The sequence below is a fragment of the Coregonus clupeaformis genome, chromosome 26 (assembly GCF_020615455.1).
Source record: "Coregonus clupeaformis isolate EN_2021a chromosome 26, ASM2061545v1, whole genome shotgun sequence".
Lineage (NCBI taxonomy): Eukaryota > Metazoa > Chordata > Actinopteri > Salmoniformes > Salmonidae > Coregonus > Coregonus clupeaformis.
Window position 1 is genome coordinate 44,296,289 of NC_059217.1, and position 24,462 is coordinate 44,320,750.

At 43.8% G+C, this 24,462-nt stretch overlaps 2 protein-coding genes across 2 annotated transcripts in view; both read right to left on the bottom strand.

Annotated features, from left to right (window-relative positions):
- Positions 1 to 15,810, bottom strand: part of LOC121540791 (AT-rich interactive domain-containing protein 3A-like) — a 39,715-nt gene extending 23,905 nt beyond the window's left edge. Inside the window, exons 1-2 of the mRNA XM_041849885.2 lie at positions 15,542 to 15,810; positions 12,269 to 12,910 (exon numbers count right to left, since the gene is read on the bottom strand). Coding sequence (XP_041705819.1) covers positions 12,269 to 12,910; positions 15,542 to 15,565 — 666 coding nt within the window. The 5' untranslated portion in view covers positions 15,566 to 15,810. The remainder of the gene's footprint in view (positions 1 to 12,268; positions 12,911 to 15,541) is intronic.
- Positions 15,811 to 18,241: 2,431 nt separating this feature from the next.
- LOC121540790 (cytochrome c oxidase subunit 5A, mitochondrial) lies at positions 18,242 to 24,073 on the bottom strand. Its single transcript, XM_041849884.2, has 5 exons — positions 23,906 to 24,073; positions 21,759 to 21,878; positions 19,421 to 19,542; positions 18,978 to 19,095; positions 18,242 to 18,408 (listed from the first exon to the last, which is right to left on the bottom strand). The coding sequence occupies exons 1-4, from the start codon at positions 23,976 to 23,978 to the stop codon at positions 18,982 to 18,984; spliced, it is 429 nt and encodes a 142-aa protein (XP_041705818.1). The 5' UTR covers positions 23,979 to 24,073; the 3' UTR covers positions 18,242 to 18,408; positions 18,978 to 18,981.
- Between the last annotated feature and the right edge of the window lie 389 nt (positions 24,074 to 24,462).

Genomic DNA, 24,462 nt, shown 5'->3' on the forward strand with positions numbered 1-24,462 from the left:
ACTCGAACCAGGATCTCTAGTGGCACAGCTAGCACTGCGATGCAGTGCCTTAGACCACTGCACCACTCGGGAGTCAAATGGATAACTCCAAATTGATTGAAGTTTTCCCCACATCAAGTGATGTGTATTGCTGTTGTTTTCTTTTCTTTGTTTCGGTCTTGCTTCAATAACAAATCTCACCAGATTGGGTCTGCTGGATGGTGGGTATTTCTCCCTAAGGATTAGCCCTCTGACTCCCTGACCCTGTAACTCTGTTGTGAGATCGACAAGATGATAGGGGAATATAAGCCAATTTGGGGGGGTTTCAACCGTGTGTTGTTATTCTCTGACATTTGTTTTAGAAATCTGCATTAAGAATATTGGTAGTAGTAATAATTTGTCATACGGTAAATAATTTGTCTGGATTTCCTGAATCAGAAATGCCCTAAACTAAACTGTTGTTTTGGTCTGTCCTCTCTCTCTCTCTTTTATGGCGAAGGTGACCACAGATGGTGTCTAGATGCATGGAAGGGATAATTTGACCAAGAACAGTGTGAACCTCAACCCCCCCTAACCCGGCTGAAGTAATGGCGACAACGGCATTCAGTATGGTCCTTCACCACTTCTACCGTGAGACCTGAGTGCCGAGCCAGCGACCTTTACACAGCATCCAGTCGAAGCTATCAACTGCCTTTTCTCTCATGCCTTTTTCTCTCAGGAGTGCGACATGAGTCCACGTGGAGTGAGCACGGAGAGAGAGAGATCCAGTCCAAACTTGCTGGTGTACTGGTAGGAAAATGGACAAGACATAATGGACTGTAAAAGGACAGTGGCGGCTCAGGTGTGACATTATCAAGGGGCCATCCACTTTGAACATGTGCCATTAGAAGGAAGAACTGAAACACTATCTGAATCTCCCGAGTGGCGCAGTGGTCTAATTACCACGCCCCGTAATTAATTTAGGCTTATCCAAAATGGTTTATTTGGGGTATCAGGTTGATTGTGGAGGTCTGCACACTGCGAAATGTATAGTAATTTAGACTAAGAATGCATTGAGATACCAATCTGTCGTTACCACAAGCGATGAGAAAAGTTAATGCTAGAATATATATATATACTGTATGTCAATGTAAAATGTACATTCTGCCTGTAATCGGTGTGTGCTAAGTTGAGGGTCTTAAATTAAAGTGATAGTGCTTCACGTTTGTTTCTGTCATTCTAAATTTGGCTTGGATAATTTATCAATAGTTATAATTATGATTTGGAAAGGCGAGGCTTCTAGAGACAGAGCTATTCCCCTAAATTGTGATGAGAGCCACTAGATTGTAGCTTGGCCTAAACTTGCCCCAATCTCATTCTTATCAAGGTTGGTGTGAAAGTGTTATAACATCTCTTCCCTGTGAAAGTCAATATGCATGTGCCCTAGACCGAATTCGGGAGATCTCTAGAGGAGTAGAGAAAATTGGCAATACTAAAATAATAAATTGTCTCTGCAAAACTATTTTTTGGGCAGGTCAAGGAGGGCACTTGTGCAATCATTGGCGATGAATGTTGTACTTTTGTCCCAGATCACTATTCTAATATGACTGATCTCGCCGAATACATTGCCACTGTTGCTAAGAATAATTCCCCACAACCAGTGTGTGTGTGCCTGCAACTTGGTTGGAATCCCTGTTCGGAAGTTGCGGATCCCAAGTTGCCAAATGGGCTGCAGCTTGTGTGTTTTTTTCTTAGTTTGTCTAAATTGTGTTATTTAACATGCTGTGTATGTGTGTATTTTTTATACTTAATATAAGTATAACCTTTATTATGATGATAGTATTACCATACTAATTAGATTGTATAACCCAGAATGAAGAGCGTGAAATGATGAAGTGTCTGGTTTTTACTTTAATAGGAGTATAGAATATTATGATATAGAAGCTAAAATCTAAATGCTTCCATTAAAATGTAATGATTATTATCAGTGATAAGAGGATGTAAGAATTTCCACAACACCATCATTGGGCTGTATGTACCAATTATTTATGGAGATATGGCCATGTGACTCCCTTCCAATATGGCCCTATGGAGCTGGTTGGTGGTCATTTTGGAAAACTGAGTATAATCAGGGGTGTAGTGCTGCCGGGTGGGGGTGGGGTGGGAGGCCTGGGTAGGAAAGGGGGTGGGAGGCCTGGGATGGGAGGCCTGGGTAGGAAAGGGGGTGGGAGGCCTGGGATGGGAGGCCTGGTCGGGCAGGGGGTGGGAGGCCTGGGTAGGGGCAGGGAGGCCTGGATAGGGCAGGGGTGGGAGGCCTGGATAGGGCAGGGGTGGGAGGCCTGGGTAGGGAAGGGGGTAGGAGGCCTGGGTAGGAAAGGGGGTAGGAGGCCTGGGTAGGGAAGGGGGTAGGAGGCCTGGGTAGGGAAGGGGGTAGGAGGCCTGGGTAGGGAAGGGGGTAGGAGGCCTGGGTAGGGAAGGGGGTAGGAGGCCTGGGTAGGGAAGGGGGTGGGAGGCCTGGGTAGGGAAGGGGGTGGGAGGGCTGGGGTAGGAGGCCTGGGTAGGGAAGGGGGGTGGGAGGCCTGGGTAGGGAAGGGGGTAGGAGGCCTGGGTAGGGAAGGGGGTAGGAGGCCTGGGTAGGGAAGGGGGTGGGAGGGCTGGGTGGGAAAGGGGGTAGGAGGCCTGGGTAGGAAAGGGGGTAGGAGGCCTGGGTAGGAAAGGGGGTAGGAGGCCTGGGTAGGAAAGGGGGTAGGAGGCCTGGGTAGGGGAAGGGGGTAGGAGGCCTGGGTAGGAAAGGGGGTAGGAGGCCTGGGTAGGGAAGGGGGTAGGAGGCCTGGGTAGGGAAGGGGGTGGGAGGGCTGGGGTAGGAGGCCTGGGTAGGGAAGGGGGTGGGAGGCCTGGGTAGGGAAGGGGGTAGGAGGCCTGGGTAGGGAAGGGGGTGGGAGGGCTGGGGTGGGAGGCCTGGGTAGGAAAGGGGGTGGGAGGGCTGGGGTGGGAGGGCTGGGGTGGGAGGCCTGGGTAGGGGTTAGCGAGACTGGGGTGTGCAACAGTGTGTAAAGGCCTGCTGGGACGTATTGTCTCTGCGTTAACAGACTGTGTGTGAATAAAATTTGAGAGTTTTGAAAGTGTACGATAAGAATAGGGCAAATCAAAATACAAAAAAATTGAAACTATTTCAAGACATTTCTGTGAAAAGACATGTTGATTTTCTCTAACAACTTACTTTTCCTTCATGCTCCCTGTGTTCTATTCTTTGGGTTCTCTCATGTTGCCAGATACACATTAGTTCTGGAGACCACCAAACCTAGAACAGCTGGGGTCGAGGTTATTCTTCAGGAACAGTCCATCTACACAAAATCCATTGAAAAGCCCTGTATGTTTCCCTGTGTGTCATGCTTTAACTGCAGTCAATCCACACAGACAGATGCATCCAATCCATTGTAAAGGCCGTATTGTAGAGCCCCGTAACAGTACCCCTCTGTGAGTACAGCTGTTGCATAAAGCAGCAATAATGGCCAGACCTGTGGCTCTATATTATTATAATAATGGCAGTCTGGCTGCCCTGGGCAACCGGCCAATAGACCGGACCCATCTATTGATGGAGAAGCAGATGCCCCTACCCTGATCTGAGTGACTCGGTCGGTAATAAAGTGAGAGTAAAAACCCTTTCCCTGTTATTGGGGAGATAGAGACAGTTCAAATAAGATCCCCTTCCCTGTTGAGGAGATAGACAGTGAAAGCCCACTATGGATCTATTGACAAAAGAGCTCCACTTAGTCATCTCCTTTCAGTGCTTACTTTCTAAGCTTTCAATTCTGACCGCTTACTGTTTGTTAAAGATAAGAGGTTGACCCTCCAACAGACAGCAGAAAAGGGTAAAAACATTCAGGGAACTTCTATTTTTCCACAATTCAATCACTTAGTTGATCTAAAACTCTAATTGTATCCAATAATACACACAAACTATAAATGAACAAAAATATAAAAATGCAACAATTTGAAAGATTTACTGAGTTACAGTTCATATAAGGAAATCAGTCAATTGAAATAAATAAATTAGGCCCTAATCTGGATTTCACATGACTGGGAATACAGATATGCATCTGTTGGTCACAGATACCTTTAAAAGAAAGTATGGGTGTGGATAAGAAAACCAGTCAGTATCTGGTGTGACCGCCATTTGCCTCATGCAGCATGACACATCTCCTTAGTATAGAGTTGATCAGGCTGTTGATTGTGGCCTGTGGAATGTTGTCCCACTCCTCTTCAATGGCTGTGCGAAGTTACTGGATATTGGTGGGAACTGGAACATGCTGTCGTACACGTCCATCCAGAGCATCCCAAACATGCTCAATGGGTGACATGTCTAGTGAGTATGCAGGCCATGGAAGAACTGGGACATTTTCAGCTTTCAGGAATTGTACAGATCCTTGCGACATGGGGCCGTGCATTATCATGCTGAAACATGAGGTGATGGCGGGTGGATGAATGGCACGACAATGGGCCTCAGGATCTCGTCACGGTATCTCTGTGCATTCAAATTGCTGTCGATAAAATGCAATTGTGTTCGTTGTCCGTAGCTTATGCCTGCCCATACCATAACCACACCGCCACCATGGGGCACTCTGTTCACACCGTTGACATCAGCAAACCGCTCGCCCAAACGACGCCATGCATGTGTTCTGCGATTGTAAGGCCGGTTGGACGTACTGGCAAATTCTCTAAAACGACGTTGGAGGCGGCTTATGGAAGAGAAACAAATATTCAATTGTCTGGCAACAGCACTGGTGTTGCTGCCTGCAGGAATGGTGCACCTGCTGTTTAATCAGCTTCTTGATATGCCACACCCGTCAGGTGGATGAATTATCTTGGCAAAGGAGAAATGCTCAATAACGGGGAAATAAGAAATAAGCTTTTTGTGTGTATGGAACATTTCTAGGATCTTTTATAAATCAGCTCATTATTTCAGCTTTGTTCAGTATAATAATGTATGAACACAATGTGATAAAAGTGCCTAAAACCCTAATCTAACATACTGTACATCTACGCTACAAAACCCTTTGTAAAAGCAAATCTTTTTTCATAGTAATGAGCTTCATTACTAGCAGTGCAGCTGGTCCAGCTGTGAAACCTTATCCCTAAACACACTTCACAGTTACGGCGGGGGGGGAGCAAATCTTTAATCCAAATGATCTTTAAATCAAATTATTGAGCCTCCACTCTCCAAGTCAAAATAATTGATCTGGCCCCTTGCTGTGCCCTGGGCTATTATCTGAGCGGGGTCTTTATCCAACAGCGTTAGCTCAATGATGTCATGGTTAGCTGGTGTGCCTGGTCACACGCCAGGATTAAACATTGCTGGCCCTGGCCCAGCATCAGCACTTTGGGTAGTTTTTGCTCTTGTCATGTGGTCATTCTGCAATTTAAGACTGATAGGCTATTCATCTCCAAAGCTTTGTTTTAAAAAAGGAAACATTTGAAGACACCAGATTGCTAGAACACTGTTTTAGTAGTATTGCCATTAAGAAAATAAAAGCGAAGTGTTTTTCCCCCCAATAAGGCTAATTGAGAACGCTAGGCTACTAAAACGGATCAAAGATTTGTCTGGCGTAGCAAGTTGGACAATTCTTCAAACTCCACTTTAGATATTTCTATGATCTCAAACCTCTCTTTCCAAACATTACCATCCTGTACCACACAATGCAAGTAAGGGAGCAAAGCTAAGACAAAATAAATATCCAAACGAATGACAAGAAACTTGACAGAAAGAAAAAGAAACCCTCCACCACTACTACCTCTCTCCAGAGGGGCAGGACCCACAGGGTGGGACAGGACTAGGGGTGTACCGACGGTTCGGTCCGCACTGTAAACCCAAATTAATACCTACCAAAAAATTTACAAAATAAAAAAACACTAGGCCTTTAGGTGCGTTCTAGAGCCTCTTGAGTAAAAACACAACATGTCGTGAAGAGGGCACGACAAAGCCTATTCCCCCTCAGGAGACTAAAAAGATTTGGCATGGGTCCTCAGATCCTCAAAAAATTCTACAGCTGCACCATCGAGAGCATCCTGACTGGTTGCATCACCGCCTGGTATGGCAACTGCTTGGCCTCTGACCGCAAGGCACTACAGAGGGTAGTGCGTACGGCCCAGTACATCACTGGGGCAAAGCTTCCTGCCATCCAGGACCTCTATACCAGGCGGTGTCAGAGGAAGGCCCTCAAAATTGTCAAAGACTCCAGCCACCCTAGTCATAGACTGTTCTCTCTGCTACCGCACGGCAAGCGGTACCGGAGTGCCAAGTCTAGGTCCAAAAGACTTCTCAACAGCTTCTACCCCCAAGCCATAAGACTCCTGAACAGCTAATCATGGCTATCCGGACTATTTGCACTGCCCCCCCACCCCATCCTTTTTACGCTGCTGCTACTCTGTTAAGTATTTATGCATAGTCACTTTAACTCTACCCACATGTACATATTACCTCAACTACCTTAACTAGCCGGTGCCCCCGCACATTGACTCTGCAACGGTACCCCCCTGTATATATAGCCTCCCTACTGTCACTTTATTTTACTTCTGCTCTTTTTTTCTCAACACTTTTTTTGTTGTTGTTTTATTCTTACTTTTTTTGTTTAAAATAAATGCACTGTTGGTTAAGGGCTGTAAGTAAGCATTTCACTGTAATGTCTGCACCTGTTGTATTCGGCGCATGTGACCAATAAAATTTGATTTGATTTGATGTCAGGCTATTCCCTGAACTGGAGCCTATTTCCCGCTGTACCTGTTTTACGTTGTAAAATTCTAATCTTAATTGCCGCATTTTAAAAACGGTCCTTTTGTGAGGCGCAGCAAACAGGTAGTAACCACTCTATATAAGCAAGCTAAAGTAGAAGTTTTCAATGAAATTGAATTGTATTGCGCTTACTTAACAGTGACAGCCCAATCACATCACCCCGGAGTGGGAGATGTACCGCTGTGCTACAGACACGCCCCCTTTATGAGAGTCACAAGTGCGCATCTGGTGCTGAAGGAGGCAGTGTCATGGTGCGTTCGTAACCAAGTGGGAAGTGGGAATCTACCACATACGACTGGGAATAATCCACTTGAAAAGCTCTCAAACTGGTAATTACTAACGGGAAACTCGTCTGTCTTTCTCCCACATGGTGACCTCTGACGTCATCTACTAAGGAAATGGCCTCTATAACATTCTTTTCGGCAGTTAAATGCAACAACAAAACAGTATTTATAAAAAGCAATCTATTAATGTGGTTTTTGAACCCAGTAATTTGTTTACGACGCATGACAGCTGTACTTTTAGTTTATGGTTTACACAGCTTGTTGGCAATTAGCCAAATCGGCATTTCTCAACTAGTTCAAATCACATGAATTCATCCCACTTTTATTTATGACTTAAATTCCCTCCTACATGGTTACAAATGCAGCATCAGAATGGAAACTTGAGAGGCCCAACATGTCGATCCGGTCACAACGACAATGCAAGGAACATTGTGAACGATGAACATTGTGAATCGCATTAAAATTTTCCTGCTGTACCGAAAAACCGAACAGTGACCCCAAAACCGCAATACATACCAAACCGTGGGTTTGGTGAACCGTTACACCCCCTAGGCAGAACTAATGTAAAGACAGACCCTTTAACCTTCTCTACTTGGTTTATAAAACCATCTTGTATCCACAAGACAGTTGGTCCTCATCAATCAGCGTAAATGAGGCCAGAATAAAACCCATCATCAGGGCCGTGTGTTTGGCTCCATTGATCATGTGCAGCTGTGACAAACTGCAGCACAAAGCGTTGCCGAGCGACAGCTGAATTATGCAAGGACCAGGGGTGGTCAATGAGGTAAGTGCCGAATTGATTTCATTTATTTAACCAGGCTAGCCTCGTTAAGACAAAATAACAAATTCTGATTTCTTTTTTTTTTTTTTTACAGAAGTGCAATACTAAAGAAGATCTCCTCTTGGGCTTCACTCATAAGGTCATTTGTATCGTTGAAAGACCCCTTTAAACTCATGTTAAACAACTATGTCATGTGCTGATTGTGGAAGATATGGGATCAATTTTGCCATTAATAATATTAACATATACCATTTAGCAGACACTTTTATCCAAAGTGACGTACAGTCATGCGTGCATAAATTTCACGTACGGGTGGTCCCGGGATTCAAACCTACTATCCTGGCATTGCAAGCGCCATGCTCTACCAACTGAGCTACAGAGGACCATTAACACCATATGAAACCTTCTCTGTAGCTCATCCTTTATCTGCATGACCACAAAAAGATTGCAATGTTTGGTACAAAATTAACCCCTCAAAAAATATAGCATGTTACAAACAGCTATAGAGAAGGCAGGGCCATGTTGTGCCCAGTACTGTCCAGAGTCTGTGATTAAACCACATCCACACTGGGATGAGTGTGGAGGGGTGGTGGGGCCTGGTTAGGGGGACGTGTGTGTGTGTGTGTGTGTGTGTGTGTGTACGCACATAGGGAAGCAGAGATCCAGCAGGAGACAGGCAGAGAGTCAGTCAAAGAAAGAAGTGTAATATTAGTGGCTACTTCCTTAAATATGATTGAACAGTTAAATACATGCCTGATTCCCAGACACAAAAATCAAGCTCAATGGATATAATCTCCATTAAAATAGCATTTTAGAACAGGACTGGGCTTAATCTGTCTGGGAAACCAGCCCCTATATTTTTAACCAGAGCCATAGATACACAATGTTTAGGTCTAATAATCTGGTTTTAAAGCTGTAGGGTACATTTATAGATTACCTGGGTTTGCGTCATCTAATGAGTAAGAAGCTCTAAAATGAAAACCCATCCTCCACTCTCTCATTTGGAAATGGGTTTTATGGCATCTGCTAGCCTTTGTACAGACAGACAGTGCCATCAAACCAGTTTGGTTCTCCACCTCCGTCTTTAATGACATCTGACCCCGGGACCGAGGAGGAAAACTACTCTATGGGGTGCAATTAAAGCATGGAGGCAGACCTATTCTTGATCCAGGACACTATCCTTGTACTACACCCATCCAATTCAAACCGCTTTTGATGTACTTATCTCACTGAGAGACATGTTTGAATTAAACAGAGATAGGGGAAGTATCTTTCTTTAAGGTTTGTTAAATGGATTGACACAATAAAATCAGAAAGATGTAATATTCTCAAACCAATCCCCTCTCCACCCCTGTCTTTAATGAATGATTGAAATTACAGGGGGGCTGTGTAGTGGGTACATGACCTTGGGGGGGCCCCCCTAAAAGAATGTAAGAATGTATTACTCCCTTTAAAAGATTGACGTCAGGCACCTCTAAAGAAATCTGCACTCATTATCTTACACCACACCCAGCTAAAACTCACACCACACCCAGCTACATCACACCACACCGTGCTACATCACATCCAGCTACATCACACCACACCCAGCTACATCACACCACACCCAGCTACATCACACACCACACCCAGCTACATCACACACCACACCCAGCTACATCACACACCACACCCAGCTACATCACACACCACACCCAGCTACATCACACACCACACCCAGCTACATCACACACCACACCCAGCTACATCACACCACACCCAGCTACATCACACCACACCCAGCTACATCACACACCACACCGTGCTACATCACACCACACCCAGCTACATCACACACCACACCCAGCTACATCACACACCACACCCAGCTACATCACACCACACCCAGCTAAAACTCACACCACACCCAGCTACATCACACCACACCCAGCTACATCACACCACACCCAGCTACATCACACCACACCCAGCTACATCACACCACACCCAGCTACATCACACCACACCCAGCTAAAGCTCACCACACCCAGCTACATCACACACCACACCCAGCTACATCACACACCACACCCAGCTACATCACACACCACACCCAGCTACATCACACACCACACCCAGCTACATCACACACCACACCCAGCTACATCACACACCACACCCAGCTACATCACACACCACACCCAGCTACATCACACACCACACCCAGCTACATCACACACCACACCCAGCTACATCACACACCACACCCAGCTACATCACACCACACCCAGCTACATCACACACCACACCCAGCTACATCACACACCACACCCAGCTACATCACACCACACCCAGCTACATCACACACCACACCCAGCTACATCACACACCACACCCAGCTACATCACACACCACACCCAGCTACATCACACACCACACCCAGCTACATCACACCACACCCAGCTACATCACACACCACACCCAGCTACATCACACACCACACCCAGCTACATCACACTACACCCAGCTACATCACACTACACCCAGCTACATCACACACCACACCCAGCTACATCACACCACACCCAGCTACATCACACACCACACCCAGCTACATCACACCACACCCAGCTAAAACTCAAACTTGAATAAAGTGTTTTTTCTCAGTCTATGTCCAACCTTTTGTTTGTTCTTTGAGGTTTGTTACTGAAATACCTGGATTGCCCCCCAAAATTATTTTGGGGTCATATTCATTTCACAAATACTAGTCTCCCACTTTATGGCCCATCACATCTTATTCTGAACCAGCTGCTTCCAGTAGTTCCCCATTCATTCAACAGTGTTTTGGACAGTGGCCAAGGCTACTCAGCTCTGCCAAGAACCCTTCTGTGTGGAGGAAGGTAGCCTCCCAAATAGCACCCTATTCCCTATATAGTGCACTACTTTTGACCAGAACCCAGGTCAAAAGTAGTGCTCCCTATAGGGAATAGGGTGCCATTTGGGACGCATGCAAGAAGTCACACGAGGAGAGAGGAGGTGGTGGGAAAACCCTGGAGCGTCCGGCTGAATAAACCCCCTCCTGTTGGGCTAGCTGCCAGGAGGACACCGTTCTCTGAGCTCTCTGCCTGACCTCCACATGTGAAGGAGCAGGAGGCAGCAGCAGCACTGCAGGATGATGGACCAGAGCCAGCATGTCTGTGTGGCCCAATTGGTAAGAGGATTGGGGTGGTGCTACAAGCAATGCCAAAGTCATGTGTTCATGTCCAATAAGGATCACACACCACTACTAAAACCGTATGAATCTCAGTGTGCTGGACAGCTATTCAATTTATATAATACTAATTGTAATTATTTTGCACTATGGCCTATTTATTGCCATAACTTGCTACATTTGAACACACTGTAAATATATACATGTTCTGTTGTATTTTTGACTTTATATTTTGTTTTACCCCATATGTAACTCTGTTGTTGTTTTTAATCGCACTGCTTTGCTTTATCTTGACCAGGTCGCAGTTGTAAATGAGAACTTGTTCTCAACTGGCTTACCTGGTTAAATAAAGGTGAAAAAATAATAATAGTAAATAAATAAATATGTAACAGCCTGTCAAGAGAATATACAAATGAAGGCTCTATGCAAATCATTCTAGTCTATTAAGTCATTTTGCATAAAAACACAGTTTTGGGGGACATTGTATGCTATTATATTATTCTATCAGCAGGAGCAGAGATGGCAGTGTGCCAGCGTTCGGTCCTTGACTCTCAGTATGAGTAGGTCAACAGAGAGAAAGGAGGGAGGGAAACATTGCAATGCAACAGAAGAAGAAAAGTCCCCCCTTCTCCCTCTCACTGTCTAGCATTATGCAATGCAATTAAACAAGTTTCAAATGAAGCCATTCATTAAAAGTGACTGCATAGCACTTGGCAGTAGGCCAACAGTAGATAATAGCCTGTATTACATAGAAACTGCTGTGATATTATAGTTAAAATGACAAAATGAGATCCACGGAAGAAAATAAAAAAAACTACATGGTCACTTTTGTAACATGTTAAAGTGTGTGGATTCAATGTTACGTCTGCGGCTGGGCTGTTCGCTGCACATGGGACACCTAAAGCTAATTTCCTCTGTAAAACATACATCCCACCAGTGTCCTCCTACAGTTCAGGCTACCCCATTCCCTGTAGAGACCACCATTCCCTGTAGAGACCACCATTCCCTGTAGAGACCACCATTCCCTGTAGAGACCACCATTCCCTGTAGAGACCACCATTCCCTGTAGAGACCACCATTCCTTGTAGAGACCACCATTCCTTGTAGAGACCACCATTCCTTGTAGAGACCACCATTCCCTGTAGAGACCACCATTCCAGCGTTCTTCAAGTGAAAGAAGATCGCACTCCGTGCTTTTGGAATGTCAAATATTACCAAAAAAACTTTTATAGAGCGTAAGGGCTGAGGAGTGAAATACAACTTACTTGTTTGAATGGTCCGTCATCAAAGCTCCAATCTCCAAATCCGTTGGATGGCGTGAAGCGTTGTTCTGCGGTAGACACGTCTTTCTCCTCAGACTCTCGCTTTAGATTCATAGGAGGGGAAGCGGCGCTGTGTTTGGCAGCTGCTGACAAAGAGGTTGAATACAGAGAAAAAGAAGATGAGGGACGATCCTGTTGGAGGGGAGACATCTTCGTCATGTGGCCATGCTCCATTCCATCATCATCATCGTCACTATTCTCTTCTTCACCCTCCATCCTTTCTTCTTCTTCTTCCTCCGACCCTTCACCTCCCAGTCCCTCTTCTCCGTTCTCCCTATCCACAAGGCTCTGAGTGTTGGCGTTACTACCACCAGCACCTGTTTGTTGCTGACCCATCTGAGGAGTCCTTCCTGTCCCGGTCCCTTCCACCCGTTTGCCCAGGAAGGCAGAGTCCAGGGGGGCTCCAGTGATCCGGGTCGCAGCTACGTGTTTAGCAAACATCATCTGGGCCTGGCAGAGGTGTTTCTCCTGCCGGTCCATCTCCAGCTTGGCCTCCTGTTGTCTCTGGAGCTGCTCCATCACAGCTTCTAGTCTGACACCGACAGGGCTACCCAGACCACCACTAGCCTCCTGGGACAGGTTGGGCTGTAGGGAGAGGAAAGGAACGAAATGTAGAGAGTAAATACATTGTAAACAGATATCTTATTTTTCCCACAGATGTATGGAAGTTAAAATATTGTACAAAAAAGATACATTATGGAATTTTTCCTGAGATTTTATGTCCCTTTGACTGAGTAATTTATAGCCTAGAGAAAAACAATGTCCACACAGATACATTCAGATTTTTCCCAAATATAGAATATCTTATTTGTATAGTTATGAAGAAGAAGAAAATTGTGTCATGACTTGGTGCTGCCCATCTTGGCCAGGACGCTCTTGAAAAAGAGATTTAACCAAATTCGTTATATAAAATAGGCCCCTATCGAAATTACCATTGGTACAGTCCCCAATTATTTTTTTTATAAATAGGATACACTGGCACGTGGATGGCTCAAACAAACGTATTGTTGAGAAGAATAAATCTCACGCGTGGTCAAAATTACATTAAAACAATGCCAACAGATTTATTTACAATTATGATTAATCTACAAAGTGTTTTAAGGTGAATAGAAAACATGTTATCGAATGTTTATTTTACAAGACTCCATCGACAACAATGTATCAATCTACAACTTTCTAAAATGTGATCTCTCTTCTGCGCGCTGGTGATGGTCAAGCAAACATGATGTGTACAACAGTAGCCTAGTTCTCCAAAGTAGTGTCTCAAAATGTAGAGTAAATATATTGTAAACAGATATCTTATTTTTCCCACAGATGTATGGAAGTTAAAATATTGTACAAAAAGATACATTATGGAATTTTTCCTGAGATTTTATGTCCCTTTGACTGAGTAATTTATAGCCTAGAGAAAAACAATGTACACACAGATACATTCAGATTTTTCCCAAATATAGAATATCTTATTTGTATAGTTATGAAGAAGAAGAAAATTGTGTCATGACTTGGTGCTGCCCATCTTGGCCAGGACGCTCTTGAAAAAGAGATTTCAAATCTCAATGAGACTTTCCTGGTTAAATAAAGGTTACAAAAGGGGGGTGTAAGATTTTTCTATATGTGGGGTTCTGGGTAGCCAGCGGCTCCGACCTGCTTGCTTACAGCTGCACCAGGGTCGGACAGCATTCCTGTGTATATTAAGACAGGAATTCCCAAACTCGTCCCTGGTCCCTGCCCCCCCCCCCTCCCCCCGCCCCGTTTTGGTTTTTGCCCTAGCACTATACTGCCGATTCAAATATATAGAAAAGCTTGATGATGAGTTGGTTATTTGAATCAGCTGTGTAGTGCTAGGGCAAAACCCAAAACGGCATGAGATATGGTTCTGAAGGTGTTCCTCAATCCAGGGATGAGAAATGTGTTGTACTCCGAATTGTCCCATTATCCTAACTGTTACACCGTAAAGATTAAACTGCTAGTTTAAGTATAGCAGTTGTTCAATCTTCTCGGTGTAACAGTTGGAATAATGGGACAATTTGGAGTACAACGCATTTCTCATCCCTGGATTGAGGTATGTTTTCCCAGCCACATCTGGCTGGGAAAGCCCCCTGTAGCTCAGTTGGTAGAGAATGGCGCTTGCAACGCCAGGGTTGTGGGTTTGTTTCCCACGGGGGCCCAGTATGAAAATGTATGCACTCACTAACTGTAAGTCGCTCTGGATAAGAGTGTCTGCTAAATGACTAAAATGTAAATATATATCTCACATTGGCTACGCAGTGTCTTAATATACACAGCAATGCTGTCTGACCCTAGTGCAGCCAGTAAGCAAGCGGGTCGGATCTGCTAGCCAGGGTTCTGGGTAGAGCCTCAACCACTCCACTTCAGAATTGTACCTACACAATGCATGGCCAGCTGTTAACATATAGGCCTGTAAGTTAACCTGAAAGAAAATGGCGGCAGTGTAAGAGTCAACACAGTTTCTATAATTGGCTTTGATTTTATTTTTCCGCATGTTAAAAGTTCTCTTTAAAAAGCGTGCAAGGAGACGCATGCTTTCTTTGATAAACAGGAACAGTTACCTACCACACAGTATTATGCCCAATAAGGCATCAATAGGGAAAATATGATTTATTAAATCAAATTCGTTAGATAAAATAGGCCCCTATTGAAATTACCATTGGTTCAGTCCCCAATTATTATTTTTATAAATAGGATACACTGGCACGTGGATGGCTCAAACAAACGTATTGTTGAGAAGAATAAATCTAACGCGTGGTCCAAATTACATTAAAACAATGCAAACAGATTTATTTACAATTATGATTAATCTACAAAGTGTTTTAAGGTGAATAGAAAACATGTTATCGAATGTTTCTTTTACAAGACTCCATCGACAACAATGTATCAATCTTTCTAAAATGTGATCTCTCTTCTGCGCGCTGGTGATGGTCAAGCAAACATGACGTGTACAACAGTAGCCTAGTTTTCCAAAGTAGTGTTTCAATAATGTTTAACTACGTCGAGGAATTAGGTAAACAATTTGCCGACCAGGTTACAAAATGTAGTCCCATCATAGTAGATAAAATATTAGTTTCAAAAGTGTAAAACAACTACATATCACTTTCACGTCTGTTGTTGCCAAATTTGTTACAGTATCTAACTAAATGGGGCACGGTGCCAAAGGAAAACGTCGGCCAGCAGCGAACTGACTCGATCGAAACTCACCATTTGCGATTTCGAGTTTTCCATCCTCTCCTCAGTTTACCAATTTAACCTTTTTTTCCACTCGTTCTCTCTCCTACGCAAACCAATTTACATTACAATTTAGTTTGCTATGATAAAATGTCGGTTGAAATGCATATAACGCCTGTAACTGTTGTGATTGGAAGAGTCGCGAGGAGGCCAGTGCAGTGGTAAATGCCGGGGCCTCACCTCCCTGACCGCTGCCTGAGCATAAAAAAAAAACATCCTAGTCTTGATTGTCTTTGCCTGTATAGGTTAGCAGTCTACACCCCCCACTGTAACAAGAGAAGGCCCGCCCTACTTGAAAAGTGGTGCCTCTTCGTTTGCAACATCATGGTGTTGGTCAATTCTTACCACAGTGCTCCTCTTGACAGCAAGGTCAAATACTATTTACTATGAACAGTGTTTATAGAATAAATTATGCAACTGTAGCCTGCTATGTGAAGCTGTTTTTCATAGCAGAGCATATAGCCTACTAACCAACACCATCAACAATACATGTATCCATGGATGATCAATGTATTTTGCACGTGTAGCAGGGTTAGTTATGTTTCCACTTGACACTGCAAAAATATGTATTCAATGTTTATGTATTCCTATTGGTTGGTTGAATTTACATATCAATAAGGTGTTATGCCATTGGTCATGCTTGCAGATAGGGGTGAGATCGCGAACGTAAAATCTTCCCAGTTTGATATTGACATGCATGCAGTCGGTTACGTTCTAAAATACTGTATTCTATTTTCATATTTACATGATGTACGAGTTCACTATGTACTGATGTATATATGTGTATGGTACCTGTTAGGTATTGGGGGCATCCTGAGATGTGCTTTTTGTATGTATTGCTGTAAGAGCTAGTTAGCTAGCATGCTGTAATTGTAATGGGGGGCGGCAGGTAGCTTAGTGGTTAAGAGCGTTGTGCCAGTAACCGTAAGGTCGCTGGTTCTAATCCCCAATCCGACTAGGTGAACAATCTGTCGATGTGCCCTTGAGCAAGGCACTTAACCCTAATTGCTCCTGTAAGTCGCTCTGGATAAGAGCGTCTGGTAAATTACTAAAATGTAAAGGTAATATTAGCTCCCTGCTAATTCAGTTATTTCCATGCTAACACACGAATCACGAATCTACAGCCATCAAGTGTTGTCCTGCACATCGAATGTGCTTCCTTGTGTCTGTCAGAATAAACACGAATAAACATCTACACAATGCTACAGTAGAGTTACAAAGTATGATCACATGTTATGCTGGTGGGGAGACCAGTCTTGTCTTCTCTGGACAGAGGTTAAATAAATAAGGTTATCAATTTCTTTTCATTCCATAGTTATATATCATAATTTCCAACTATAACCATTACATGTTTACAAAATCATGCTTTTAATAATTGTGTAAAATGCCTACAAATCCATAACTAGGTCTGTTCTTTGGCCATGTTGATATAGTCTCCCCCATTTTATAATGGAAGCCATCAATGCGCTTCAGCGCGATGAACGCACAATAAGGTCATGGGCTGTACAGAATATAGTTTGTGTGAAATGACGTCAAAAGTGGATTTTGTGTGCATTTTTGCTAACCCTTTTCCTACCCGCAACTTAATTATCCTAACATGCATGCTTCGTTAAAGCGCCTAACCTGCTATGAAAAGTACATTCTGGTAAATACTGACATAAACTGTATACTCTAGTCAAAACCGCATATAAAAATATGTTAACAGTACTTATCCAATTCATGACTCGATTCTGCTCCCTGGTGGCAAAAATGCACTAGAACATCAGACTGCATCACCAGTTGCTATGTACTAGTAGCCACGGTAGCGCAGTGCAAGAGTAATTCGTGAAGTAATAGGCTTACATGTTCTCCAGGACACCTACACCACCAGGTGCCGGCCAAGCTCAGGGACCCCAGCCACGGCTTGTTCTCCCAGTTTCCATCACTGACGCAGGCAGTATAGGAGCATCACGGCAAAAACTGTAAGACTGGCCAATGGCTTCTACCAAAAAACAGAAAGGAAAATGCTGCACACCCCCAGACCATCAGGCAGCTGAATAGCCACCACTAGTCAGCTACCTGCCCCCCCACCCAGACATTACCCTGCACCCACCCCAACGGTCATTTATCATTGCCACAGTTAATATATCTATTTTTTTTTTTTTACATTTGTTTTTATAATATAATAATATGCCATTTAGCAGACGCTTTTATCCAAAGCGACTTACAGTCATGCGTGCATACATTTTTTTTTTTGTGTATGGGTGGTCCCGGGGATCGAACCCACTACCTTGGCGTTATAAGCGCCGTGCTCTACCAGCTGAGCTACAGAGGACCACTTTGTCCTGCATTGTTGAGCTCAAGAATGTCACTATACCCTGTAATTACTATTAAACTAATCTAATCCCACCCGAACTCACCTCCTCCCACCTGCCTTCCATCTTTGAGGACATGCATTTCTACTGTTAGAGCGGTCACCTGACTATCTTGTCACTATAACAACCAACCTTGGCCATGGGCGGGCTTTTTAGACATTGCAGCAGACGTGAAGCATTTTGGTTAAATTGTGATCTACAAGTAATAATGTATAGTTATTTATGCTGCAAGGTAATTTGTAGTTCAGTCAATCACCTGCAATGTTGAACAAATACCAAAACTCCCAAAACAATAACAAAAAAGCACATTTGTGACACATTCAAGAAAAAGTATTTTTTTCCCTTTATTAGGTTCATCAATATTTTACAAGCAAAATAACTTAATAAAGGCCCAAATTAAATATCACACATTATACGAGGCAAAGACGAAGTACAAAGTTCTCAGAGACAACAGCAGCCCCGAGAGTCCCAGAGACAACAGCAGCCCTGAGAAAAATAGGGAGAGAGAAAGAAGAATTTCAGTTAAAGAGGCCTAGTTTAGGCATGACAGTGACTAAACCTGGATAGGTGTAAGCAATATTGATGCATTTCCACCAGGCATATCGAAGGGCAATATACAAGATGGCGCCATCACCATATTGCTTACACCTATGCAATCCTCTCAGATCTATATAACTGCCTAGGTCCGTAGTGCCGCACTGAAAATTGGTTATATTTCCTTGCTGTTAATTAGCCAAAATATAGTCCTCCATCCATTGGTTAATGCTCGGACTGTCTAGCTTTTATTTCAGTGATCATCAGCGAGCTGGACAGTCAAAAACTATGAATTATATCATTTCTACAGTTTCGATTTGGTTTTAGTCATTTTAAAGCATATTGAGTTTGTTTCTCCCCTCCATTAGAAATATTATTTAAAATTACAAACAAAACGTGTGCCGGATTTGACCCCATCGCGGGCCGGATCGGGCCGTATGTTTGACACCCCTGGGACATCTGGGATTCAGGGTATATAGGAGGGCTAGACAGTGCACGTCGAGTGCACATTCGATACCTACCCATCTATAATTTGTCCATGCCAAGCTCTTCAGGTGTGGAGATACCAAGTTCATCTAGTGTTGGCCGCAGCTCCTGAATTAAGTATGGGTAGATGTCTTTGTGGGGGCCAGATTTGTCCTGGGGAAAGAACATCAAACCAACTGCTTTGAGAAAAATGACAGATGATGTGGCAAAATATATATATATATATATATACACACATATAAGAGCTTTTATACTTTGCTTATTCCGGAGTAGAATGATGATTACAAAAAAAATATTAAATACTTGGGAGTTTGCCATATACCTCATGTCCAGACGAAAAAGCCAGAATAGGGGATAGACTAGCGAAGACTAGGCCAGTCAGAGAAAGGGGTTATGCTGAAACGTTGCCATTCAACACATGTTCTCGTAGCACTGATCGACACCATTTTCCTGTTCAGAGGAGCATCCTCCAACTCACCTTGACAGCCTCCAGGATACGGATGGCACTAGCCAGGTCGTTTAACCTGCGGCAGGCTCTGAGGGCTGCGTCCAGGATCTTAGGCTCAGGCACCAGGTCGTACCCAATCAGCGTGTTCATCCCTGGACAAACAACGTCAGGTTAGTTACCACAGGATGATAGAGTCTACTTTTAACAGTTGCTTCTTAAAAAAATAAAATAAATGAATGATGCCAAGTCACTTGGTCTGTGAGACTCAAATGTTTTTTTTTTTTTTTTTACTCAAATCATTCCTTTAAATTTTGCTCATCTAGAGCGCTGGTTCTGCCCTACTACCAGTACCCCCGGGGAAGACTCATAAGAGAGATTGGGGTTCAGTAAACAGAACAGGTTGAGTATAGGGTTGGCATGGTGACCGTCTTACCGACAGTCACGAGTCATGACCGCAGCACATCGCGTCACTTCACAACAGGAGTAGCCTACCTGGCTGGCATGAAAATGAACCGCAGGAAAATGAACCGCAGGAAAAGAGTCCTCTATTCGCTCTTCAAGTGCATACTTTTATTTTACAAAATGTTCCATTCCAAGAATAAATCACTTTACTCCCAGGTCTTTTTATTTTGTTTAACCTTTATTTAACTAGGCAAGTCAGTTAAGAACAAATTCTTATTTACAATGACGGCCTACACCGGCCAAACCCGGATGACGCTGGGCCAATTGTGCGCCACCCTATGGGACTCCCAATCACGCCCGGTTGTGATACAGCCTGGAATCGAACCAGGGGGTCTGTAGTGATGCCTCAAGCACTGAGATGCAGCGCCTTAGACCACTGCTCCACTCGGGAACCCGGTATTTCCCGCCAAAACCAGAAGGGTCATTCAAAAGCATATAAATGTGTCTGGATTTGATTAGAGCTTTGATTGAAAATTCAAGTCTGATGCTACCTGCGCATGAGGAGCCATACATAAAAAAAAAAAAACATTTAAAATGAGCCATACATTTAAAAAACATTTTATGAGCGCTACATTAAAGACATTTAATGAGCCCAAGCAAGCCCAAATGATTGTGCCGTTATCCAAAACATATGATAAAGGCTAATGCACATTACGCACGACAGAAAAACATAAGCCCATAGATGTAGCTAGCTTTATGCTCTCTTCGTTAGTCACATCATGAACATATAGCCTAAGGTTTGAATCACAACTAAAGTTACATAAATAACTGTAAATAAAGAATATAAAGGAGGACCTGTTTCAAATGATCCGTTCAATTGTATTAGTCTTACTATAAAATAACGCCACTGGAATCATAAGCAAATCTTGTCTGCTAAATGAACTAGAGCCATAGCCTAACGTAAGGATAACTGAGAATATGCTATTATGTTCTTCTGAAATAGACTACATTTTCACAACGTGTTTCTTTAGACCTTTGTAATAAAGCCCTTTTGTGGGGAAAAACTCATTCTGATTCGCAGGGCCAGGCTCCCCAGTGGAGAAATTAAAATCAGGCCCTAACCTATGGATCTCACATGACTTGGCAGGGGTGCAGCCATGGGTGGGCATAGACCCACCCACTGGGCAGCCAGGCCCACCCACTGGGCAGGGGTGCAGCCATGGGTGGGCATAGCCAGGGCTGCACCCCTGCCCAGTCATGTGAGATCCATAGATTAGGGCCTAATTTATCTATTTCAATTGACTGAACCTTATATGAACTGTAATTCAGCAAATTATATTTTTGTTCAGCGTAAATGTATTTATTAGACTTCATCAAATGTACATGTTCCAAAAGGTCAGCATCAGTGGCTTGTAGGCTATGCGTGAAAGGCCGGAGATGCTAAACGTGTTTCGTAATTAACGGTCAATTACCGTGAGACCGGCAGTTATTTGCATGACATTTCACATCTCCTGAGTGGCGCAGTGGTCTAAGGCACTGCATCGCAGTGCTAACTGTGCCACTAGAGATCCTGGTTCGAATCCAGGCTCTGTCGCAGCCGGCCGCGACCGGGAGACTCATGGGCGGCGCACAATTGGCCCAGCGTCGTCCAGGGTAGGGGAGGGAATGGCCGGCAGGGATGTAGCTCAGTTGATAGAGCATGGCGTTTGCAACGCCAGGGTTGTGGGTTTGATTCCTAAGGGGGGCCAGTATAAAAAAGAAAAATGTATTCACTAACTGTAAGTCGCTCTGGATAAGAGCGTCTGCTAAATGACTAAAAATGTAAATTTCCCAGCTGACAAAATTTAATGACCGCCACAACCCTAGAGTGCGCGCTCTATATATACACACAGTCTTCCAAGTAGTCAATGCAGCACTATGCTCCTCCTCATAATCCCAGGGCTGACCAGGTGGTGTCCTCACTCACCTTTCCTCAGCTCCCATGCATCAATATCTGCCTTATTAAAATAGGTGATCCAGCGGGCATCAAACTCCTCGTCAGTCTCCTGCTTCCCACCATGGGAGTAACACCTCTGGGCCAGGGGAGCTGCAGGAAAAGATACATGGATAATTAGACAAATGTTGTCAGCACCTCCCTCTTGTACCTTGGGGAATAGAGACTATAGTCAGACTAGAGCATCGCCTCAGACTCATCAGCACCAGAGAGCACTTTTATTGCCAGACATTCAGAGCCCAGTGCAAAACATGGGGGGGTCTGAGTATCCATAGCAACGACATCACTTGGGCTGCTCTGCTCAATGACGAAAAGCAGCTAACTGCTCTAAACGCTGATCAAACTCAAATAAAATTTTGTGAAAACATTTGTCGAGGTTGATGCACTTGACGCCATGTTATGATTTTAGTCAGATATGATTTTACTGCGCAGCAGAGCACAAGCAAATGGATCTTACTAGTCAAGGGTATTTAGCTACATCACTAGTGCAGTGTTTACACAGGCAATCCAATACTAATCTTTTTCCCCATCAATTGGTATTTTGAACAAATCACTGATCTTTTTCTGAGCTGATCTGACCGGTCAAAAGACCGATTAGTGAAAAAAGATCAGAATGTGTAAATGCGGGCTGCCTGTGTAAATGCGGCCCTAGTGTACTAGGAAAGGAAAGGTTGTAGAGTCCAGTTGGCTCGTTGCCAGTGTACTTGCATGACCTAGCTAGATGGCAGTCATGGCACCATTACTTCTTAAATTATTCACAGTCCATTCAGGGTGAGGGAATGTAAGCCAGGTTTGACATCACAGTAAATTATTGCCTGACTGACAATTCTTCCACTGCTCTCATTCGGTAAGGTTTTTTTTGGCTGTTCAGGCACAAATTATCTTGAGGCAGGCGGAAGTTCGGAGCCGAAGTCCACACCCCTTCATCGGTGATTGGTCAACTCTTCAATAAAGTTTTGTTATTCAACGAGAGACTACTAGTTTTCATGCACATTTTCTCATTGCGAAATACTGCACCAAACATTTTAAAATGTAAAAATTGTGCAACTAAGATCTTCTCTGTAAAAACAAATTCATGACAGATTTCAGTTCTTAGATTAATTCGGACTATTTTGAGGCTAGGGCATCTCAACATGGACAAACAGTACTATTGCCGAAGGTATTTTAATGGAGTATGCGGTTAGCTAAGTTCGTCTAGGCACCAGCCGCACTGAAGCCTTTACACAGGTGGCCCCGTGTAGCTCAGTTGGTAGAGTATGGCGCTTGCAACGCCAGGGTTGTGGGTTCGATTCCCACGGGGGACCAGTATGAAGATGTATGCACTCACTAACTGTAAATCGCTCTGGATAAGAGCGTCTGCTAAATTACTAAAATGTTTTTTTTTTTTTATGCTTGGAGCACGCTACATAGCTAATTAGCACAGGTGGCCGCCCATGATCAGAACGAGCCTCAGGGAACTTAACAAAATACCGCTGGCCATAAGATACCATCGTCAATAAGCGCCAAAGCAGTGAGCGTCTATAAACGGGTTATGCAGCATGCACTATTAACCAGCAGTTCTAAGAAGTAGTTAGCCGAGCTGGTTTGCTAGCTAGAGTTGCTGTCTGTTAGTACTAGCTAAAGTCCTTGATTTATAAGCACAATCTAGCATCTCGAGTTTAACAACCACTCCTGTCTATATGCAAACGTAAGCTAGTTAACTAGAACATTTAACTAGCTACACCTGTCTGACCAGCCATCTGCTAGCCAATGCTAATTCGCTAGCTAGCATTAGCCAAATTCTGGGTATGGCATTAGCTAGCTAGTTAACTTGCTAGCTACAGGCCTAAGCCTCACTCAAGCAGTCGGTCATTGCAAGGACACCAATAAAAATCCACTTCAATATTAAAACGCGCTTTCAAACTTTACATTTGTTTTAAGGAGAAAAGTGATATAGCGCATCCATAACACGTCTACCACTTGTAGTTCACCGAAAACGTGTATTTTGTAGTTTTCCGTCGGCAACTGATTGTGTGCTAGCAACAATCTGCTACCGTTAGCTAGCCAGCCAAGAACGCCTGCCGACAGTGATTTCCGCATGAACGTCCCAAACTACGAAATTAGGTTATAAAACACAATACCTGTACACCTGAGCTGTGTCCGTGTCAAACTCCGGGCACCAGACACTGAAAGTCGGACGGCGGCTCTAAACATGATGTACGGACAGTCAGCTACCGGAGAACCAACTATTGATGGATCAGACTTTGGCTCAAGGATTTTACCTAGTAGTTCAATACCAAGCTCCGACTGCGCATGCGCAATGTTATACAATTACTTTTTTTTTCTCACGTTCAGTACATAGTGTCTTCAGAAAGTACTCAAACCCCTTGACTTTTGCAACTTTTGTTATATTACAGGCCGAATTTAAAATTGATTCAATTGAGATTGTGTCACTGATCTACGCAATAACCCACAATGTCAAAGTGGAATTTTGTTTAGACATTTTTACAAATTAATACATTAAAAGCTTATATGTTTTGAGTCAATAGTTACTTGTAGAATAGCGACTCAGAGTAGCCAAGGCAGGTGATAGGTGGGAATGAGGACCCATGATTGTACAAAAACAATACTTGCATTTATTACAGATGCTGGATTTCAGGATACATGGGTTGTTTCAAACAGTTGTCCATAGCAGCAA